The sequence below is a fragment of the Geotrypetes seraphini genome, chromosome 7 (assembly GCF_902459505.1).
Source record: "Geotrypetes seraphini chromosome 7, aGeoSer1.1, whole genome shotgun sequence".
NCBI lineage: Eukaryota > Metazoa > Chordata > Amphibia > Gymnophiona > Dermophiidae > Geotrypetes > Geotrypetes seraphini.
The window spans coordinates 22,477,242-22,498,533 of record NC_047090.1 but is presented as its reverse complement, the minus strand read 5'-3'; the positions used below and the strand labels follow the sequence as shown (position 1 = coordinate 22,498,533).

General features: G+C 44.7%; 2 protein-coding genes across 6 annotated transcripts in view; both read left to right on the top strand.

The window, feature by feature from the left end:
• The window catches only part of LOC117363650 (putative tetratricopeptide repeat protein 41), a 201,004-nt gene extending 189,873 nt beyond the window's left edge, over positions 1–11,131 (top strand). For both annotated transcript variants that reach the window (XM_033951744.1, XM_033951743.1), the window contains exons 15-16: positions 8,986–9,112; positions 10,191–11,131. In XM_033951744.1, the coding sequence (XP_033807635.1) occupies positions 8,986–9,112; positions 10,191–10,857 (794 nt within the window). In that variant the 3' untranslated portion in view covers positions 10,858–11,131. The remainder of the gene's footprint in view (positions 1–8,985; positions 9,113–10,190) is intronic.
• An 8,109-nt stretch (positions 11,132–19,240) lies between these two features.
• The window catches only part of NT5DC3 (5'-nucleotidase domain containing 3), a 95,012-nt gene continuing 92,960 nt past the window's right edge, over positions 19,241–21,292 (top strand). For 2 of the 4 annotated variants that reach the window (XM_033951749.1, XM_033951748.1), the window contains exon 1: positions 19,241–19,770. In XM_033951749.1, the coding sequence (XP_033807640.1) occupies positions 19,521–19,770 (250 nt within the window). In that variant the 5' untranslated portion in view covers positions 19,241–19,520. The remainder of the gene's footprint in view (positions 19,771–21,292) is intronic. The other 2 variants (XM_033951747.1, XM_033951746.1) reach the window with 1 other exon arrangement.

Genomic DNA, 21,292 nt, shown 5'->3' with positions numbered 1-21,292 from the left:
AACTGAACACAATACTCCAAGTGGGGCCTCACCAATGACCTGTACAGGGGCATCAACACCTTCTTCCTTCTACTGACTACGCCTCTCTTTATACAGCCCAGCATCCTTCTGGCAGCAACCACTGCCTTGTCACACTGTTTTTTCGCCTTTAGATCTTCGGACACTATAACCCCAAGGTCCCTCTCCCTGTCCGTGCATATCAGCTTCTCTCCTCCCAGCATATACGGTTCCTTCCTATTATTAATCCCCAAATGCATTACTCTGCATTTCTTTGCATTGAATTTTAGTTGCCAGGCATTAGACCATTCCTCTAACTTTTGCAGATCCTTTTTCATATTTTCCACTCCCTCTTCGGTGTCTACTCTGTTACAAATCTTGGTATCATCTGCAAAAAGGCACACTTTTCCTTCTAACCCTTCAGCAATGTCACTCACAAACATATTGAACAGGATTGGCCCCAGCACCGAACCCTGAGGGACTCCACTAGTCACCTTTCCTTCCTTCGAGCGACTTCCATTAACCACCACCCTCTGGCGTCTGTCCGACAGCCAGTTTCTGACCCAGTTCACCACTTTGGGTCCTAACTTCAGCCCTTCAAGTTTGTTCAACAGCCTCCTATGAGGAACTGTATCAAAGGCTTTGCTGAAATCCAAGTAAATTACATCTAGCATATGTCCTCGAGCTCTCTGGTCACCCAATCAAAAAATTCAATCAGGTTCGTTTGACACGATTTACCTTTTGTAAAGCCATGTTGCCTTGGATCCTGTAAACCATTAGATTCAAGGAAGCACACTATCCTTTCTTTCAGCAACACTTCCATTATTTTTCCAACAACTGAAGTGAGGCTCACCGGCCTGTAGTTTCCTGCTTCATCCCTGTGACCACTTTTATGAATAGGGACAACATCCGCTCTCCTCCAATCCACAGGAATCACTCCCATCTCCAGAGATTTGTTGAACAAGTCTTTAATAGGACTCGCCAGAACCTCTCTGAGCTCCCTTAGTATCCTGGGATGGATCCCGTCTGGTCCCATCGCTTTGTCCACCTTCAGTTTTTCAAGTTGCTCATAAACACCCTCCTCCGTGAACGGCGCAGAATCTACTCCATTTTCTCGTGTAACTTTGCCAGACAATCTCTGTGATATCTATTGGCTTCAGCATTTTGGTCATACCACCATTTATGATAATTAATACCGTGTTCACAGCTTTAATTTTTTGTTTTATATTTTTTGTTATGTGCGCTCTTGTGCTGTCTAAGATCAACAGGGCTTTCTTCTCTTAACTCCCCCCCCAAACCAGGCTGTTTACAAAAGCAGTGCCCCAGCCAGGTAGTCATCATACATTCATCCATCCTTTTTCATTCACACCGATCACAATATTCAGTGGGAAAGTATCACATGGCATTGTCTTTCGTTTAAATATAATCATTGGTGGCAACTTCTTGCCATTAGCACAACAGGCCAATGTTATAGTGAAATGGGACTTCTTATGCCCTGTGGTTTTAATGGTAATGGCAATTTCTCCTTTTTGAGTGACAGTTTTTAATAGTATGTTGAATGTTAATGGCACCTCATCTGTGTTAAGGATGAAGTTCAGTGTTGCTGCACATTTTTTAATTTCTTTGCTTAAAAATTTCCTAAATTTCTCAATTTTCTCCAAATAATCTGCTGGTAGCTGCTGTCACACAATTGTTCTTGCCTGGATGCTTAATTTATTCCTCACCATGAAAAGATGGCACCATGCAGTGCTGCCCTTGAAATGTTCTAATTTATTTGGCAATGACTATAGCTTTTAGCTGCACCTGTACAGTAGACACTCCACATCCCTGTACCCTGTTTTACTACAAATTTAAGTAAGCGTTCTTCTAACATAGGCCACCTTGCTTTGCAGCCACAATTTGCCTTCTTGTTGCATTTCATTAGAGTTATAGGGCCAGATTCTTTAAAGGACATCTAAAATGTAGGCATTGTTTAGACGTCCAGCAGTAGAATGCTGAGCACGATTCTATAATGCATAGATGCACTGTAGAGAATTGCGCTCAGCAGTGCTGAGCAAATCTAAGTGTGTCTATAGTATTAGACATCCTATACAGAATTGCCTTTTAGGCATTACATAGACATCCTATTAATGCCTATAATGGTATAGCGTTATGATGTCATTAGAATGGCAATTTTATGCTGGTTTTTTACATTAAACTGTATGCAGTGAAAGGCTGGCACCACTATAATGTTTAATTTATTTATCTTTTAATTATTTATAAACCACTTATATCCCATGTGGTATTTACATTTGACTCCTTTATCATATTTCTCTTTTGTTCGGTTGCCCAACGTCACAAGGAGCAGTGGGGGATTTGAACCAACAACGTTGAGGTGCTAAGACTGTAGCTCTAACCATTGTACCACACACACTCAGATAGTAAACCACCTGTCAATTCCAAAGCCAAGCTTATATCCTCTTGATTTACAAGCAGTCATTTATCTAGATAAATATCAAACATGTACCTGCAACACTTGTCCAGTTCCTCTTTTGGCCTCTAGGTTTCTCAAAGTACATGGGAAAAAAAGTGTGTATATATATGTATGTGTATATATATATATTGCATACTATATCCTCTATTTTTTGGTGCAAAGAGGACTACTTGTAAAAGCAAGTCTACTTTTGAATGTGAGTTGGGCGCTAGATAGGCTTCAGCTAGGTGGACACAACTTAGGTGTCTCCTAGGTGTGCTGGAGGCATCCGTATATAGGTGAATGGGGCTTTTATTTTTTGATGTTTAATAATGCATTTCTTAAGCAAATCACATGAAAAAAATATATATATTGCATACTAAACTTCTATTTTTGGGATAAAGAGAACTCCTATTTGATAATGATAGAAAAATATGTTTAATATACATTACTCAAGCAAAGCACAAGAAAAAAATATATATTGCATACTAAAGCTTCTAATTTGGGGGCTAAAGAGGATTCCAGGTTGATATTAAGGTCAAAATATGTTTAATCATGCATTACTCAAGCAAAGCACATGAAAAAAAATATGTGGAGGGGCATAATCAAAAAATACATCTAAGTCCGTTTTGGGCCTAATTTATTTATTTATTCAATTTTCTATACCATTCTCTCAAGGGAGCTCAGAACGGTTTACATGAATTTATTCAGGTACTCAAGCATTTTTCCCTGTCTTTCCCGGTGGGCAATGGGGGATTAAGTGACTTGCCCAGGGTCACAAGGAGCAGCATGGGTTTGAACCCACAACCCCAGGATGCTGAGGCTGTAGCTTTAACCACTGCACAACACACTCCCCAAAATCGCCCACTCCCCAAAGTGTGCTACACACTCCCTACACTCACCCAAAGTCAGACAAGTCAGAAGTCCATTCTCAAAAAATATGTTCAAAATATTTCTTTTTTCGTATTTTTGAAAATCGTCTACTTCTACATCCAGCCGTTTGATCGTCCAGACCACTAAGTCGTCTACCCCATTCTCGTCCAAAAATTCATCCAAATCAAAAATGCCTACAACAAGACCTTTTGGATGTGGGAGGGGTCAGCAAAGTGATGGACTGGCCACCCAGTCATGGCAACAGAGTAGTGGGATACCTTACAGGGCATTGCTGTGAACTTCACAAAAAGGGTGCCACATAAACATCTCACCACAACTCCCTTATAGGTCATGGTTAGCCTCCCAAAACCTACTAGACCTACCTATCTACCACCCCAATAGCCCTTATGCTGCAGGTGGCACCTATATGGCAGTGCAATAGGATTTTGAGAGGTTTTGGGAGGTGCACATGTTTCACCATGAATGCAGTGGTTAGAGTGGCTTATGGGCCTGGATCCTCCTCTCTATAGTTCACTAGCCCACCCCCCAGACTGTTTACGCCACCTCTGCAGCTCTACTAGACTTTCCTATGCCAGGTGCTGATGTTCTGGAGGCAGGTATGTACATTTTTATTCTGATTTTTATGGTATGGGGGGGTCAGTGATCACTGGGGGAGTATGTGGGGGTCTGTACTTTGTGTCTGCAGTGGTTATCTGCTCACTTTGAATACCTTCTGGGCACTTAGACCTGTTTTTAGATCGCCTAAGTCACTATGTACAAGTTTCATCTAGGCAGTCTTGTTAAACTTTTGGTTATACTTGCTGTAAAACTAAGTCTAGGTCAACCCACGTCCCGCCCAAATCCTGCCCTCACCACTCCTCCTAAAACACCCCTTTCAGCTCTGGGCGTAAAGTAGCACTGAAAAGGCCTAAGCTGTTTTTAGATACGTCTAAAACCTGTTTCAATTATCGGCACATGGAAGACCTGTCTTTTTGATTGTCCAAGTGCTAATTTAGGTGGGATTTTAGATGTACATTGGTACCTCGGAATCCGAACGCCCCAGAACTTGGAATCCAAACTTTTTTTTTTTTTAGTAAATTTTGTCTTGGAATCCGAATGTTGCTTTGAAATCCGAACTTGTGAGAAAACCCTGAATACACATTCCCACTAGGACAACCAGAAATTGTAATCTTTTTGCCTATCCAAGGATCACTGATTGCAAACAGCAGACCTGGCTAGGCAATTACATCAACAGAGCCAGGTTGACCTACGGCGCATTTTGGAAAGAAATTAAGACAGCACAGTTCGACAGATTTATCTCCTAATCGGATACCATTTTAAAACTAATAACACCATACTGATAACTTTGAGAAATATGTATATTTTTACTATTTGTATTCTGTAGTTCACTGACTGTCCAGTGATATTTTCGCTATTTGTATTCTGTAATTCGCTGATTGTCCAGCTCTCTTCAGTGTAAACTGCCTAGAAGTTGAAAGATTGTGGCGGTATAGAAAAAATAAAATTATTATTATTACAGCAGAGGAGCGAGAACTGGCAGATTTCGGTACTTCCTTTCCGTGAAACTCCTCAGCAGCTCCCGATCGCCTGTATACATGGGGCAAAAGCCAGCTCCTCTGTGCTGTTTTGCGGGTGGTGAAGGCGAAATTAAAAGTGGCACATGCTAGTTCACCGGTAATAGTCGCCCCCTCCGATCTCCTGTGTAAGCCATGCTGCCAGAGAGGTGGGGAAGGTAAGTTTCGTGAGGAGTGGAGAGGGAGACTGGTTCTGCTGGGGCGTTCGGATTCCGAGGTACCAATGTACATCTAAAATCCCACCTAAATTAGCACTGCAGCTGCTAATCGGACTCCTCCAGCCCCTTCTCGCCATGTCTCCTCCTCCTGTCTCCAGAAACTCTCCTAGACGCCCCAGCGATCTCTAACACCCCCACCCCTCCGTTCTCCCTGTTTGTTTTGAAGCACTTCTGATGTCTGATCCTTATTTTTTTTTGGCGGTACCTTTATTCTACCTCTTGGGCTGAAAATATGTCAAATTGCTTGGAGGAGAGGGTTTCTTATTGTTCTTTTTCACATTGCAAGATTTTCCTACTCCGTTTCATTTCTGCCCTTCCCCCATCTGAGAGAGCAAAACACAACAACAAAAAATAGAAGGCACTTGCCTTTAAAGGGCTGCTCTAGAAACTTGTAACTCCGTGGGGGATGGCTTGCACGTAAAAGTAGCAAAATCTCATGGCTAGACTGTAAAAAATAAAATAAAAGATTAAAGTGATTCTATTGTGCTGTCAATCTGAGTTTGTGGGACCAAGGAATGGATTAATCCAGTTTCTATTATTTTCAATGGAAAAAATTGTCTTGGAACTCGAACGTTTTGGAACTCGAACTGAGATCGGGAACGGGTTAAGTTCGGATTCCAAGGTACCACTGTATTCCTGTTTCAGTTATGAGCCTCATACTGTATATTGCATACTAAACCTCATTTCCAAAAAGTTAAAAGAAGAAAAAGAGAGAGAAACTGCTCACAATGGCTGTGCTTCAGAGCAAGTGGACATGTCTGATGCACAATCTTGACACCATTGTGACATCATCAATATGCATCTAGATGTCAGAATGCCACTAAAAAAATAGGAATATGTGCTGGGGGATCTGACCATACTTGGGATTTGAACCCATGACGACCTTTGGAAGATGGAAGCAGTGTCTTTAACCACTGAGCCACGGGCACTTTCTTATAGGCATGGGTTCCTGCCATGTGAGATGATACCTTAGGACAGGGGTGTCAAACTCAGTCACATAAGGCACAGGTGTCAAAGTCCTTCCTCGAGGGCCGCAATTCATTCGGGTTTTCAGGATTTCCCCAATGAATATGCATGAGATCTATTTGCATGCACTGCTTTCATTGAATGCTAATAGAGCTCATGCATATTCATTGGGGAAATCCTGAAAACCCGACTGAATTGTGGCCCTCGAGGAGGGACTTTGACACCCCTGACATAAGGGGACGAAATCTAAGACATAGGCTAAGTCGTATGCCAAATTTTTTTATTAAGATACTTAGGGGTCCTTTTATTAAGGTACGCTAACCGATTTAGCAAGCACTAAATGTGCAGCTTAATAAAAGGACCCCTTAATCTTAGTAGAAGTATAGGGTTACACCCTCTCCAATCCCACACTGGCTCTGTGATGTAAACAAAATAAATAAAAAAAGACTTTTTCTCTTTCTTTTCGGTCCTAGTTCACGCTTGCTGTCTAACACCAGCTCTGGCAGGATACACATTTCAAATCTGACATATTGTAATCACAAAACAGAAAATAAAATTATTTTTTCTACCTTTTGTTGTCTGATCATTATTCAAATCATGTTGTGGTCTCAGGCTCTGGTTGTCTGATAACTCGCTTGCCAGGGTCTTCTTTTAACTTCCCTTCCATTTCCCTTCCCTCCCCCAGAGGTCTGGCATCTTTCCTTTTGGCCAGAGATTTGGCCCTCTGTTTTTTCACTTCCTCCATCTCAGCTTCCTGGTGTCACATTAAAGCAGCCTGCAGAGGATCGCCGGTCAGCTGTAGCAATCCTAGCAGGCTGCCATCGGCCTCCACAGCACATTCCCTCTGATGTGGTCCCGCTCCTCCTCTGACGTACAGGACTGTGGCAGAGGGAACGTGCTGCTGAGGCTATGGCAGCCTGCTAGGATCACCACAGCTGACCAGCGATCCTCTGCAGGCTACTTTAATGTGAGACCGGGAAGCTGTATGAACCTACAGCTGATGCGGCGCTTGTATCTGTCTACCGGCAGGCCAGCTTAAGTGACATTTTGTAATTGTCTGGTGGGCCAAATTTTATTACATTGCGGGCCAGAGCTTAACATGTCTGCCTTAGGACATTATAAACCATCTCAGGGTAAAAATAAGTTTCCCTCTGGACCCAGGAAACAGCGGAGTGCTAATGTAAATGGCAAAGTCTACAATCCATACTCTTATGAGACCAAAAAGAAGCTGTTAAGGTACTATGGGGGTTGTGTGGATTTGAACCCATGACCTGTGGAAGATAGAAGAAGTGCCTTTAAACATTGAGCCACAGGAGCTTTTGTTTAGATAGGGGTTCCTATTATTTTTAGTGGCATTCTGCCATCTAGGTGCATATTGATGATGTCACAATGATGTAAAGATTGTGCATCAGACACGTCCACTTGTTCTGAAGCACAGTCATTTTGAGTAGTGTATCAAACAGGAGTCCTCTTTAGCCCCAAAATAAAAGTTTAGTATGCAAAATATATATATATTCATGTGCTTTGCTTAAGTAATGCATTATTAAACATATTTTGCCCTTTATATCAAACTGGAGTCCTCTTTAGCTAAGGTGACCATACGTACCGTTTTGAATGGGACAGTCCCTTTTTCACATCCCCTGTCCCATTGTCCCCACTCACAGCTTCGGGACGCCCAAAATGTCCCGTTTTCAGAGAGGGCGTTCCAAAGCTGTGAGTGAGGACAACGGGACAGGGGATCGCAGCCTGGATTCAGGCCCCGCTGACCCTCCTATCTCTCCCTCCCGACCCTCCCAGCGAGTTGACAACCTCCCTCCAGTAGTGTCGGCAGCCACAACAAGCTAAACAGGCTGCTTCGCGGCTTTCTCCTGCCGGCGAAGCGTCACTGATGACGTCATCGGTGACGTGGCAGAGGGATTCGCATTAGTCACACCCACAATTTTATATATAAAAAAACACGACTTACAACCCAGAAATGATGGTACTCTGTTTCTTTGTCTCTATCGACAGATTTAACCCATGGTCTGTATATAACCCATGTTAAATGGCTCTAATGCAGGTTTCATTATCATAATGCAGGGGTGGGTAATTAGGTTTCCCTGCAGTACATAGTAATGAGATGCAAAGCATGCAAAACACTTCATTATGATGTAAAATCCATAACGTGGCTTATACGGAGCCCTGAACCCACAATACTACTGCTAGGTAGCTTTTTGAAGCTGGTGCTGGCAAGGGCAGGAGTTACTGAAGATTGTTCCTGGTCAGACCCCACTTGATTATCAAGAGCACCTAAAAATAGGCCTGGGAGAGGCTTAAGTATGGATTGGGGGGCTACTTATGGATGGTCGTACTGGGTGGGAGGCCTTTTAATTTGGAGGATCTTGGAGTAGTGGGCTTTCATTGGGGGAGCTTTACTTGAGACGGGGCTGTTCAGTGGAACTAGGGAAGGCCTTCAGGAGTGGGGCTTCAATTGGAGGAGCACTTGGGTTGGTAAAAACCAAAATTTTCACTTAACTATCTTACATTTTGGCCAGAAGACAAGTTTTCCAAATAAAAATGTATCTTATTTGTGGTTCCAGATATTCAAAATGAGTTAGCTAGACAAATCTGAATAATGACTTCAGATTTTTTTGAGAAAAAATTTGCAAATAAAAACATGTGCAAATCTCTAAATATACTTTGTCTTTAGGCAAGTCTCAAGAGGAAGCTAAGGGCATGCTTTTCTTTTGAGAGCAGGTGCAAAACTTGTGGGTTAAAATATACAACAACTTTGCAACACTTCTACTTGTTTAATTTTTGAAAATTGCTCCCAATGTATTAAACTAAAATATTAAGTTAAAACTATATTTTTGTTCTAAAATGTTTGTTTTAAAACTTCCAATAGGAAAATTACTGCATGGTCAGCCTGGTTTTTATACTAAAGAAGAAATAGCTGAAATTCTGAGAAGATCATTAGATTACAGAATTTGTAGTCTTGGTTCTGAGCATCCTCTAACTTTTGAAGTGCGATGGTAAGATTTGCTTATATATAACTAGTCTTTAAGCCCGTTACATTAACGGGTGCTAGAATAGATGTGTCTTTCTCTCTCTCCTTGGCTGCTTTCTGTCTGTCTCTTTCTTTCTGTCTCTTTTTCCTCCGCTGTCCACCACCAACTCCCCCTGTTGAGCAGTAGCCCTTCTCCCTTCCTTTTATGTCCCCGTGTCCATCAGCACCTCTTCTGTGCTCCCTCTTCCCTGCTCCCCAGTCCATCAGTACCTCTTCCGTGCTCCCCCTGTCCCTCTTCCCTGCTCCCCAGTCCATCAGCACCTCTTTTGTGCTCCCCCTGTCCCTCTTCCCTTCCCCCCAGTCCATCAGCACCTCTTCCGTGCTTCCCCTGTCCCTCTTCCCTGCTCCCCGGTCTATCAGTGCCTCTTACCTGCTCCCCCTGTCCAGCATGTTCATTTGCAGCCTCTTTCCTGTTCCCCCCGTCCATCGGCACCTCTTCCTTGCTCCCCCTTTCCCTCTTTCCTGTTCCCCCGTCCATCAGCACCTCTTCCGTGCTCCCCCTGTCCCTCTTCCCTGCTCCCCCTGTCCCTCTTCCCTGCTCCCTGGCCTATCAGCGCCCCTTACCTGCTTCCTCTGTCCAGCATGTTTGTTTGCAGTCTGGTGAGGATAGCGGCCAGCTGTAGTGAACCTCACAGGCCGCTATGCACCTCAGTAGCAAGTTCCTTCTGATGCGATTGCGTACGTCAGAAGGAACGTGCTACTGAGGTGCTGAGCGGCCTGCGAAGTTTATTACAGGCGGCCGCTATTCTCACCAGGCTCCTTTGAAGAGCGGCGTCGGCAGCGGTACTGGGCGGCGATGATGCGGCTCTGGCGCCGCTGGGAGAGAGCTTGCCTGCAGCTTCCTCCAGCAGCAGCGGTTGGTGAGTGAGGGCGGGAGGAGGGGAGTGGCCAGAGTGTTCCCTGCCGCCGGGTTCTAAAATGGAACACGGCCACGGATCACACACCACGGCGGCAGGGAACACGAAACCCTTAGGGTTTTATTATATAGGATGTCATACTATATAATGACATGAAGATATATTTACTCTAACTTTAATTTTCAGTTTGCTGAAAAAGATTGAGACAGAACACTGGAGTGATAGATCATGGGCCGATTCCACAGTCAGAGAGGCAAATGTTTGGAGGCAAAAAAGATTGAAATGGAGCATTAAACCTCAAAACTGTTTCAATGCAAGATCTTCAGCTATTGGCAAAGCTGTGAAATTCCAAAAGACTAAGAGCACAGAATTATGTAATCCTTCAAATTCAGACTACATATTAAATAATATACTAAGAACAGAGTATGAAACTTCAGATCAACAAGCTTCTAAGCAAGATTTCTTTACACAGCAGAGTCATGTCAAAACTGCAGTATCTAGTCACCAAGACAACAAGAATTTATCAGATCGAACAAGCATTAAGTCCCCCAAAAGTGCAGTGAGTAAGTTTTCATGGTCTCCCCACAAAAGGGCTAATTCAGTGATGAGCCATTCTCAAAGCAGTGCTGCTTGTCAACCTATATATATATGTCAGAATTCCCTCATAGGCCCTTGTAGTACAATTGAATCCTTGATTACTTTTGTCAGACCAGAAACTGGGTCAGGCAGCCATAAGGTCCTACACAGATCAGCCTGGTACAATGTGCCAGGTAGATATCCAACTCCTCATGCACCTCTGCCACCCAAAAGACATCAGATTTGGAGAGAGGTTTCTAAGAAAACAGGTTGGTAAAATAATACAATTTAGGAGACAGCATGCACTGAGAACTGTAAAGAAAAACATTACATCAATCACTATTTATATAAATTGTCTTAATGGTGCAATAATTTTGTCTAATTTTTGTCTTATTCAAACCGGGTAGGCTGAGAGATTCTTTCCCATTATTCTGTACTTTACATGTCTCAGCTAAATTGTTGCAATAATCTTTAAGCAGCCAATTATAAAATGTTTTGATGAGCTCATAGCATAAAATTATTTTCAGGGCTATGTAGTTTTTATAGTGGATGCTGCCTTTTTTTTTTTTTTTTTTTTTTTTAGTATTTTCCTAGCACTGAGGTTGAATATTCTTTCTTTGTTTTTTGGTAGTGTAAAATTAGACAAGGTATATACATAGATTTGGTGAGCAGTTTTTGTACTTAATTGGACTTCCAGCTGGGAACATGGAACTGGCCACTACTGAGCTATGACACTCATTCACAGTTACTCAGGGTTTTTCTACTATTGTCCCCCCACCCCTTTTTTTTTTTTTTTAACTAAGCTGCGGTAGAGGTTTCTACTGTTGTCTAGAGCAGTGTTTTTCAACCTTTTTTGGGCAAAGGCACACTTGTTTCATGAAAAAAATCACGAGGCACACCACCATTAGAAAATGTTAAAAAATTTAACTCTCTGCCTATATTGACTATATATAAAGTAATTCTCTTGAATAGGAATCAAATAAACACAAAGAAAGTATTTTATAATTACTTTATTACGAAATAAAAATTATAAAATACTTTATTCAGTGCGAAACCTGGGCCTGTTTGGCTGAACACAAAGCTGATATTCTGGCTGGAATCGAAGAAAGACACACACGTAGCTCTTTGTCAACAGCTCTCAGTCTCTCTCTGTATTTGGTTTTTATAGCATACAAAAATAGACAAATATACCCTCCATCCTTTTTATTAAACCACAATAGCAGTTTTTAGCGCAGGGAGCTGCGCTGAATGTCCAGCGCTGCTCTTGACGCTCATAGGCTCCCTGCGCTAAAAACCACTATTGCGGTTTAGTAAAAGGTGACCATATTGTAAAATATAGACAGCAGATATAAATTCAGAACTGTGCATAGTAAGTGAAGGGAAGTTTTCATCTCTGGGAATTTACCCAGTTAACTATTAAGTTATTTGGGCAAATTCCTTTGAAAACTGTGGTAATACTGCCTCCACTTTGCTAAATTTAAAATAAAATCATTTTTCCTACCTTGTCTGGTGATTTCTGGTTGCACTTTCTTCTTCTGACTGTGCATCCAATCTTTCTTCCCTTCTATCAGCCTGTATGCTTTCTCTCCTCCACACCTCATTCCCTCCCCCAACTTTTTCTTCCTCTCTCCCTGACCTTTCTTTCTTTTTTTTCTTCTTTCCTTCTGTTTCCCTGCCTGCCCCCTTTCTTTCTTTCTCCCTGCCGTTCCCCAAGCCACTGCCACTGCCGCTGCCATCGGGGAACAGGCCCCACCAATGGATAACAGGCCCCAAAGCCGACGCCGACGCATGCTCTCCCTGACGTCAATTCTGCAATCGGAGAGGAAGTTCCGCCCAGCCAGGCAGCGATTGGCTGGCCCGAACTTCCTCTCCGACTGCAGAATTGACGTCGGGGAGAAGAAGACTTATCGGCTCGATAGATTAGATTGCCAAGACAAAGTGAGTCCTGGGTGATCGACTCACTTTGCCTTGGCGAGCTACTGGCGCCCCTGCCTCGGGCCCCCTGTCAGCTCCGGGCCCGGCGGCCCTGCGGCACACCAGGCAACATCTCGCGGCACACTAGTGTGCCGCGGAACAGCGGTTGAAAAACACTGGTCTAGAGCACTAAATGTTCTAGTGCTGCTCTGACACTCATAGGAATTCTATGAGTGTCAGAGCAGCGTTGGAGCATTTAGGGGGAAATTCTATAACCAGTGCCTAAATTTAGGCATCGGTAGGTGCCCTGCCAATAGTCAGAAATGGCAGGGTTGAAGCGCCTACCGATGCCTAAATAAAAGTTGGCTGAAATGGCTGCTGGAATCACAGCTAGGAAGCTGCTTTAGGCCACATAACAACAAAGTAGGCATGGCCAATCCACGAAGTGGCATTAGGCAATCTAAGCAGCTACCCATCCGCGAATCATACCAAAATAGGCAACTGAAATGTAGGCCTGGGAAACCCTGGCCTACATTTCGGCCACCAATCATTGCCTAGACTGTAGTAACCGATCGCAGCAGGGAAATTCCCCCTCCCCCATCAGTTGAGCATCAGGAATTCCCCAAAGCCGCGATTCTGTAACTGGCACCCAGAGAAGTTAAACGGGGAAGGGGGTGTGCGCCCAGTGGCGGCAGGGGTGAGAGGTACCACCGCCTTGAGCGTTGCTCACCCTTACTATGCCACCGATTAAGCCCATCCTTTTAGTGTCAATCCTCCAAAGCCTGATATTTGTGCATGTTGAGACTGACTATTATGGCTCTATCACCATTGAGAACTGTCTCTTCAGCATCTCCTGTCCTCACTATAAGTCATTGCTTCCCAAAAGGCATGCCTTTAGGGGTCACCGTGGGCTCTCCATAGGTGCATCTCCCTGGAGTCACAGAATTGTATTTGGCTGCAATCATGGGCTCACAGCCACAAAAAGATTGGGAAGCACAGATAAAAGTATTGTTAATTATTGGTTCAATGCCTTGTTGAAAGTTTGTTTCTTTTAATCCTTAACCTGAGGTTGTATTTCAGTTAAGGGGTGAAGCAGCTGATAATTACATTTTAAACTGAATAAGGATTAGAACAAACAAGGCTATATTGTTTTCATCTATGTTACATATTTCTGTAAAAAAAAAAAAATTACACTCTATATTCACATAATGATTATGATGTTGTACAAAAAGAATCTACAGTATAAGGAAAAAATGCTCACAGTGCTTCCATCATTAGCAATTTTCAAGGAAGAATATAACCTGGTGAGATCCGGTAAAATTTATTCTCCTTGTCATCCTGCTGAACCAGACTATGTCTTCTTAGCTCAAAGTTATTTCAAAATAAAAATATATTAGGATAAAAAAAGAACATTATGCCAACATAAAGAACTAAGGACAAAAGAACATGTTCTCTCATATTCTGGCATAACTCACCACAAATCTTCCTTATCTAAAGTTATTTGTTGTGATAAATAAATTTATTTTTCTAAATATTTTAAGTAATATGGGGGCTTATTTACTAACTACCACAGAGATAGAAGCGTACCACAGAGTTGTTTGAGTATGTGTTTATAAAATGTCCCTTTGTTTTTTGTTGCCTTTTTGAAAGGGAGCTGTGTCCAAGGAACAGTTGTTGGAGTTGGTCCGTGTTAAATAAACACTCCCCCCTCTATATTCATGGGGGTTAGGTTCACAGCCCCCTCGCAATTAAGAACAAAAGTCACAGACAAGTTTTAGGGCTGTCTCTAAACCACCCTCACCTCCCGGACCTCTCCACACCCCTTTCCACCCCTTACTTTTAAATCCTGGTGGCCCAACAGTGAAGTGGGGCAGGAGCAATCTTCCTAAGCTTCTGCCATGTGTAGAGCCACAATCAAAAATGGCTGCTGTGAATTCCCGCTGCAGTCTTACGATACTCATGGCAGCCAATTTTTATTGTGGTTCTGCACGGAGCAGGAGCATAGGAGAATCGCTCCTGCCCCACTTCACCACCAAACCACCAGGATTTAAAAGTAAGGGATGGGTCTGGGAGGAGAGACTCGCGAATAACTGGTTGCGAGTGCCGAACCCACAAATTTGGAAGGGGGAAGTGTGTGTGTGTGTGTGTGTGAGAAAGGTATTAAAATCTGCAAAAAGAGTGAATATCAACCAGATTAACTTGCACATACAAGTGTCTGATATCACATATACTCTCCCCCTTTTAGAAAACCACCATAGCGGTTTATAGCATAGGCTGGTGCTCTGAATACTCTGCGCTGTTTCCGACACTCATAGGAACTCTGAGGCCCTGATTCTGTATAGGACGCCCAGGAGAGGTGTCCTATACAGAATCAGTCCTACACTAAACCCCGATTCTGTAACCGGCGTCCATGGTTAGAGAATCGGGTTAAATTAGACGCGGCCGCTATACTTATGGCAGCAAGGGATCTCCCTGCTGCAATAAGTATAGCGGCCGCGACCGCCTGTCCCATCGCCGGCAGGAGGATGCCCAATCCTCCTGCCAGAAAGCCCGATGACCTCCCCCCCCAAACTAACCTCCCTCCCCCAACTAACCTTTAAATGTTGGTCGGCTGGATGGGTCTTGCTGCCGTCCATCCGACAGGCCCGCCTCGTGGAAATGAGATGAGCCCGCCCTTTCCTGGCCCATCCCCACTAAATCTAAGGCCTGATTGGCCCAGGCTCTAGAAGCCTGGATCAATCAGGCCTTAGGCATATCGGGCCGCCCATTGGCGGTTTGAGCGGCGCCAAAAGCAATGGCAGGAGGGTGTCTGGCCTGGATGAAGCGGATAGGGTGCGGGTGCTGCGAGGCATCAGGCTGCTACTGCTGCACAGGGAAGTGGATGGGGAAAGGGAAAGGGGGCTGCTTTGGGGGGAGGAGTGTGCTGGGGGGCAGGCAGCAATCTTGGTTTGCTCAGGGGGGGAGACAGAAGGGGGCCACGGAGAGACAGGCAGGCATGGCGCAACAGAGAGAGAGAGAGACAGAAAGAAAGACAGACGGAAGTGGAGGGGGAGAGGGAAAGGGGGCTGCTTTGGGGGGAGGGGTGTGCTGGGAGCAGGCAGCAATCTTGGTTTTCTCGGGGGGGGGAGACAGAAGGGGGCCACAGAGAGGCAGGCATGGCGCAACAGAGAGATAGGCAGGCAGGGAGAGAGACAGGGAAGTGGAGGGGAAAGGGAAAGGGGGCTACTTTGGGGGGAGGGGTGTGCTGGGGGCAGGCAGCAATTTTGGTTTGCTCGGGGGGGGGGGGAGACAGAAGGGTGCAACAGAGAGAAAGGCATGGTGCAACAGAGAGAGATAGGCAGGCAGAGGGCCAGGGAGAGAGACAGAAAGAAAGAAAGACAGACAAGGGGCCAAAGAGACAGACAGATAGACAGCGGCCAAAGAGAGAGAGAGACAAAGAAAAAGACAGCGGCCAAGGAGAGAGAGAGAAATAAAGAAAGACAGACAGACAGGGGGCCAGGGAGAGTCACAGAAAGAAAGAATGCCAGAGAGACAGACAGCGGCCAAGGAGGGAGAGAGACAGACAGAAAGAAAGACAGACAGACACATCTATTCTACCACCTGTTAATGTAACGGGCTTAAATACTAGTATATATATTTTTTTAGTAATAATCCACAAGTGTGAGCTTAGGAAAAGGCAGCATCTTCAGCATCTTCCAGTCAGCACTAAAACATCAATACACCCATTGTAAAATTACACAAGCCAAATTAATACAGATCAATCCTGCACTATCAATGCTAACAGACAACAATGTCCTTTTCTTACATACAGAACACAGATACATCCTCACCCAGTAAGGAATAAGCAATTGAATAGTAAAAATAGAAATATGTAAACAAAAGTTAATCTGAACCGCCAAGAAGCCAGACTCTGCATACAGTGAAACACCATAAAAACAATGACACATGGCCCCTAATACTGTGCAAAATATAAAGATAACAGATGTAAATCTGAAGAAAACAACATCCTGACAACTAATTATCACTTTACAAATTGGCAAATAGAAATAAAACAAAAATGGTAAATAAGAAAATACCATTTTATTGGAGTAATCCATTTTTCAATTAGCTTTCAGAGGCCAAAATTTCCTTCTTCAGGACAGTATAGTATATTGCTGTTATGGTATCCTGTCCTGACCTGAGGAAGGGGATTTGGACTCCCCGGTTGGCAGATCAGCATTCACAGCTCCCTGCTCTTGTCGGCTTTGGGCCTTTCTCTCTGCTAGATCCTACATTCATAGAAACAAGAAGTAGGTGGGACCCGTCAGCGAAATTGTGAACACTGCTGCTGCTGGAAGAAGTCCCTGACTTTGGCCCTCGGAGCACCTCTTTGGTATGCTACTGCAGGAAGGTGAGAGGAAGGAAGGGAGGTAGGTGGATGGAAGGGGTAGAGCTGCCTGGACTGCACGCTAGTCCTGGTCACATGAGGTCTGAGAAATATTGGGGGTGCTTGGGTACTCACAGAGCTGGCGCCTATGCAAAGAATGACAGAAGCTGTACAGGCTGGGGGATAGGTAAAGGAGGAAAGGACAAATGCTGTAAGGATGGGGGGGTTGGGAAGGCAGGGAAGGACAGATGCTTCATGGACGGGAGGGAAAGAGATGCATAGGTAACGTGACCATTTATTTTTTTCATCAAAAGGTGACATCTATTAATTGTCAATCCTGCCCCCAATCTGCCCTAGTCCCACCCCAATCCTGCCCTAGCCCCACCCCCAATCCCACCCCCAATCTCTTCCATTCATTTTTCATGTACATATAATATCTTAATTCATAATGGTAATCATAAAATTAAAAAAACTACAAAGCACACTATACGCAGAGAAAATGTTAATTATCATTTATATTTGGGGGTTTCAAAGATGTCAAGGCAGATGACTTTAAAATATGCAATATCACCTCAGTAACTATAGAAAAATAGACAAATATAGTGCAAAATATAGACAGCAGATTTAAATTCTCAAAACTGACACATTTTGATCACTAAATTGAAAATAATATCATTTTTCCTACCTTTGCTGTCTGGTGATTTCATGAGTCTCTGGTTGTGTTTCCTTCTGACTGTGTATCCTTTCATTTCTTTCTTTCTGCACTCAGGCCCAACAATTGTCCCTTTCTATTCCCTCCCTCCTTCCTTCCTATGTCCTTAGTGCCCCTTCCTGTGTCCTTAGTGCCTTCAATGCCTCCTTCCTATGTCCTTAGTGCCCCCACTGCCTCCTTCCTATGTCCTCAGTGCTTCTTCCTATGTCCTTGGTGCCCTCAGTGCCTCCTTCCTATGTCCTTAGTACCCCCAATGCCTCCTTTCTATGTCCTTAGTGTCCCATCCTATGTCCTTAGTGCCCCTTCCTGTGTCCTTAGTGCCTTCAGTGCCTCTTTCCTATGTCCTTAGTGCCCCCAGTGCCTCCTTCCTATGACCGTAGTGCCCCCTTCCTATGTTCTTAGTGTCCCATCCTATGTCCTTAGTGCCTCAGTGCCTCCTTCCTATGTCTGTAGTGCCCCTTCCTATGTCCTTAGTGTCCCATCCTATATCCTTAGTGCCCCCAGTGCCTCCATCCTATGTCCTTAGTGCCCCTTCCCATGTCCTTAGTGCCCCCAGTGCCTCCTTCCTATGTCAGTGTCCCATCCTATGTCCTTAGTGCCCCCAGGGCCTCCTTCCTATGTCCTTAGTGCCCCTTCTCATGTCCTTAGTGCCCCCAGTGCCTCCTTCCCATGCCCCCCTCGCTGCCTTCCAGACCTTGTCCCACTCCCACCCACTATGCCAGCCTGCCTGCCTACCTACCTCCTTCCCTGCCGCGCCAAAGTCAACCTGCTTGCCTGCCTACCTCCTTCCCTCCCTGGTCCACCACTGCTGCTGCTGATTGCCAGCCTCTCTCCTTACCTCCCTGCTGCTAATCGCTGCCCAGAAGCCTTCTTTCCGACGTCAATTCTGACGGAGAGGACGTTCTGGGCCAGCCAATCGATGCCTGGCTGACCTGGAACGTCCTCTCAGATGTCAGAATTGACGTTGGGAAGAAGGCTTCTGGGCGGTGATTACCAGCAGCAGCAGGGAGGTAAGGAGAGCAGCGGCGGCGGACTGGGGGGGGGGGGTTCAATTGAGTGCTGGAGAGTTGTTTTTTTTTGCGCAGCAGGGAAGGACAGGAACCGATCGCCTGTGTTGTCCCCGCGCACAGCTTTGGGACGCTGTTCCTGAAAACGGGACATTTCGGCATCCCAAAGCTGTGTGCGGGGACAACGGGACAGGGGGATCTTAAAAAGGGATGGTCCCGTTCAAAACGGGACGTATAGTCCACCTTATGCACCTCATGCTTTCATGTCCTTCCTTTCAAGTCAGGTTTATTTTGGTCTTTTCTTATATATTTTTTAGCTATATTTTTAAACCATTTAGCTATCCCTTGATAGACGGTATATCAAATGATAAATAAATTTGGAACTTGGTTATGTGTTCTGTATGTGTGACCAAGACCAGGTAATCTGGTAGGAATTAATGTTGAGAAGCATACAGTGCGCTTTGTGAAGTTTAATTTTGTGGTTAACCATTATCTGTTGTTAATAAGATTATAGTCTGTGTGGAAAAATAGTATTACAATTAGTACTATTATTATTGAGGGGCGGAGCTTCCCCCCCCCCAAAAAAAAAAAAAAAAAAAAAAAGCGTTCCTCTGCCTCTGAGCGGAGCAATTCCCGCCCTCGCTTTTTAAACACGGACGTGACACCTACGGAAGTGACTTCAACCACTGGATTTCGGGCTCTGCTGTAATCAGCTAGCGAAGCTTGTTCGCCTCCCTGCCCAAATCTCAGTAGCGCGCGTGCCGACAGCGGGAGATAACCGCAGGCTGGGGCGCTTTCCATCACACCGGTCCAGGCTTTTCCTGCCTCGTGCACACACACAGCTGGTCCGAGATTCCAAGCCGGAGCGCGTGCCTCCTGTGAGGTGCCCGGAGCGCGTGCTTTTCTGTTCAGCGTTCAGGCTCGCCGTGGCTGCCGCTGCCATGTCGCTGCCTATCCCCGCGTCTGCCAGGCTCATGAACCTGAAGGTCACAGCACCGGTGGTTTGGGGCAGGTCGCTATTTGCTTGCCGAAGGGCGCTCGGAGTGCAGGGGGGCAGAAGGGGATCCCAGCCTTGCCGGCGGCGGCCTGGCTCCGCTCTTAACGCAGCGCTGTATTCTTCGACGACGGATCCGAAAAATATGACGGATTATCTATGGGCACGTTATAAAGAGACGAAGAAGGCGACTGACGGTGAGAGATTTGCTTAAGACGTACTGTGTAGACCAGTTTAATGCGGAGGGTACCGGCATTGTTCTTAAGGGTTTGGGAACTGAACACGTTCAGACTTACTTAAGATACTTTTCTATAATAGGGCCTCGGTTCTGCAGAATTCCTGCACTGTAAACAGCTGATGTGGCGGCTTTTTGTCATCCCCCCCCCCCGGCTGTCCATAATAATGCTCAGGCCAGCTCAGGGGACAGCCAGTTTTGTTCCTGGAGACTTGGGCATTCACGTGGAGCAGAGGTATAGCTTAATGCAGGGGTGTCCAATGTCGGTCCTCGAGGGCCGCAGTCCAGTCGGGTTTTCAGGATTTCCCCAATGAATATGCATGAGATCTATTTGCATGCACTGCTTTCAATGCATGTTCATTGGGGAAATCCTGAAAACCCGACTGGACTGCGGGCCTCGAGGACCGACATTGGACACCCCTGGCTTAATGAATAGAGTAGCTGTTCACATCCCACTTCAGCTAATTTTATTAAAGCATTCTGTGCATCTATGATTCTAAACACTGTTTATAAAATTGCTCTTTTGAAAAGTACTCACTGTGACCGGGATGCCCATACTTTTTTTTTACTGATGGGTTTTGAGCAGAACCCAGTCCATACTCGTCGTTTGCCGCAAGAATTCTGTGTGAACAATTCTAGACCTGCGTCTGGACAGGCTTCTTTTAAAGAAAGATGTGATTTGTATTGGCGTTTTATTAATGCGCTTAAGCAACTCTGCCTTTGTGAAATAGGCAGCTTCTTGCCTTCTCAGCCTATGCAATCTGTTATAAAATGCTGTGCATAATTTTTAGAACTCTTAAAGTATTTTTAAACCTGAAATCCATCACGTTAGTGCATATGGTAAAAAGAAGGGCTTGAGAGGAAAGTATTTCCTTTCAGTGTTAATATTTTGGGATAGAGGGCTGCCTGCTGATATTAGCCTCCTCTAAGCATTCAGCTGAAAATGTTTTCCTATTGTGTTAAATTATGGGTAATGTTGCTTTGAATTCTAATTGTGTGTTATTTTTTTATATCTCTCATTGTATTGGCTTGAAAAGGCAGACTGTACATTGGTCATACTTTAACAATCTGCTTGGGAGTCAAAACTGAAAAGTGCAGTGGTTTATATACTGCTTGCTTAACTGCATTACTGACATTGGAGCGACAGGTGTACCCTGGGTCTCCCTAGTCTGTGCTAGAAAGGCTGATGTCATCCTAGCACTTTGAATTCCGTCTGTGTGCCTTAGGCATAATGATAAGGACACTAACCTTTTGGTAATCTGACTCATAAATTTTCTAGTTAGCAAGATACATTAGATTGCCAGTAGGCTTTTCCATTGCAAAGCATTTACTGGTATGTTTATGCTCCGAGACAAAGGGTTGGTGAAAGAGGTGAAAATCCATACTTGATTCAGAACCAACAAACGACACTAAGAACATAAGAAATGCCTCCACTGGGTCAGACCAGAGGTCCATCGTGCCCAGCAGTCCGCCCACGCGGTGGC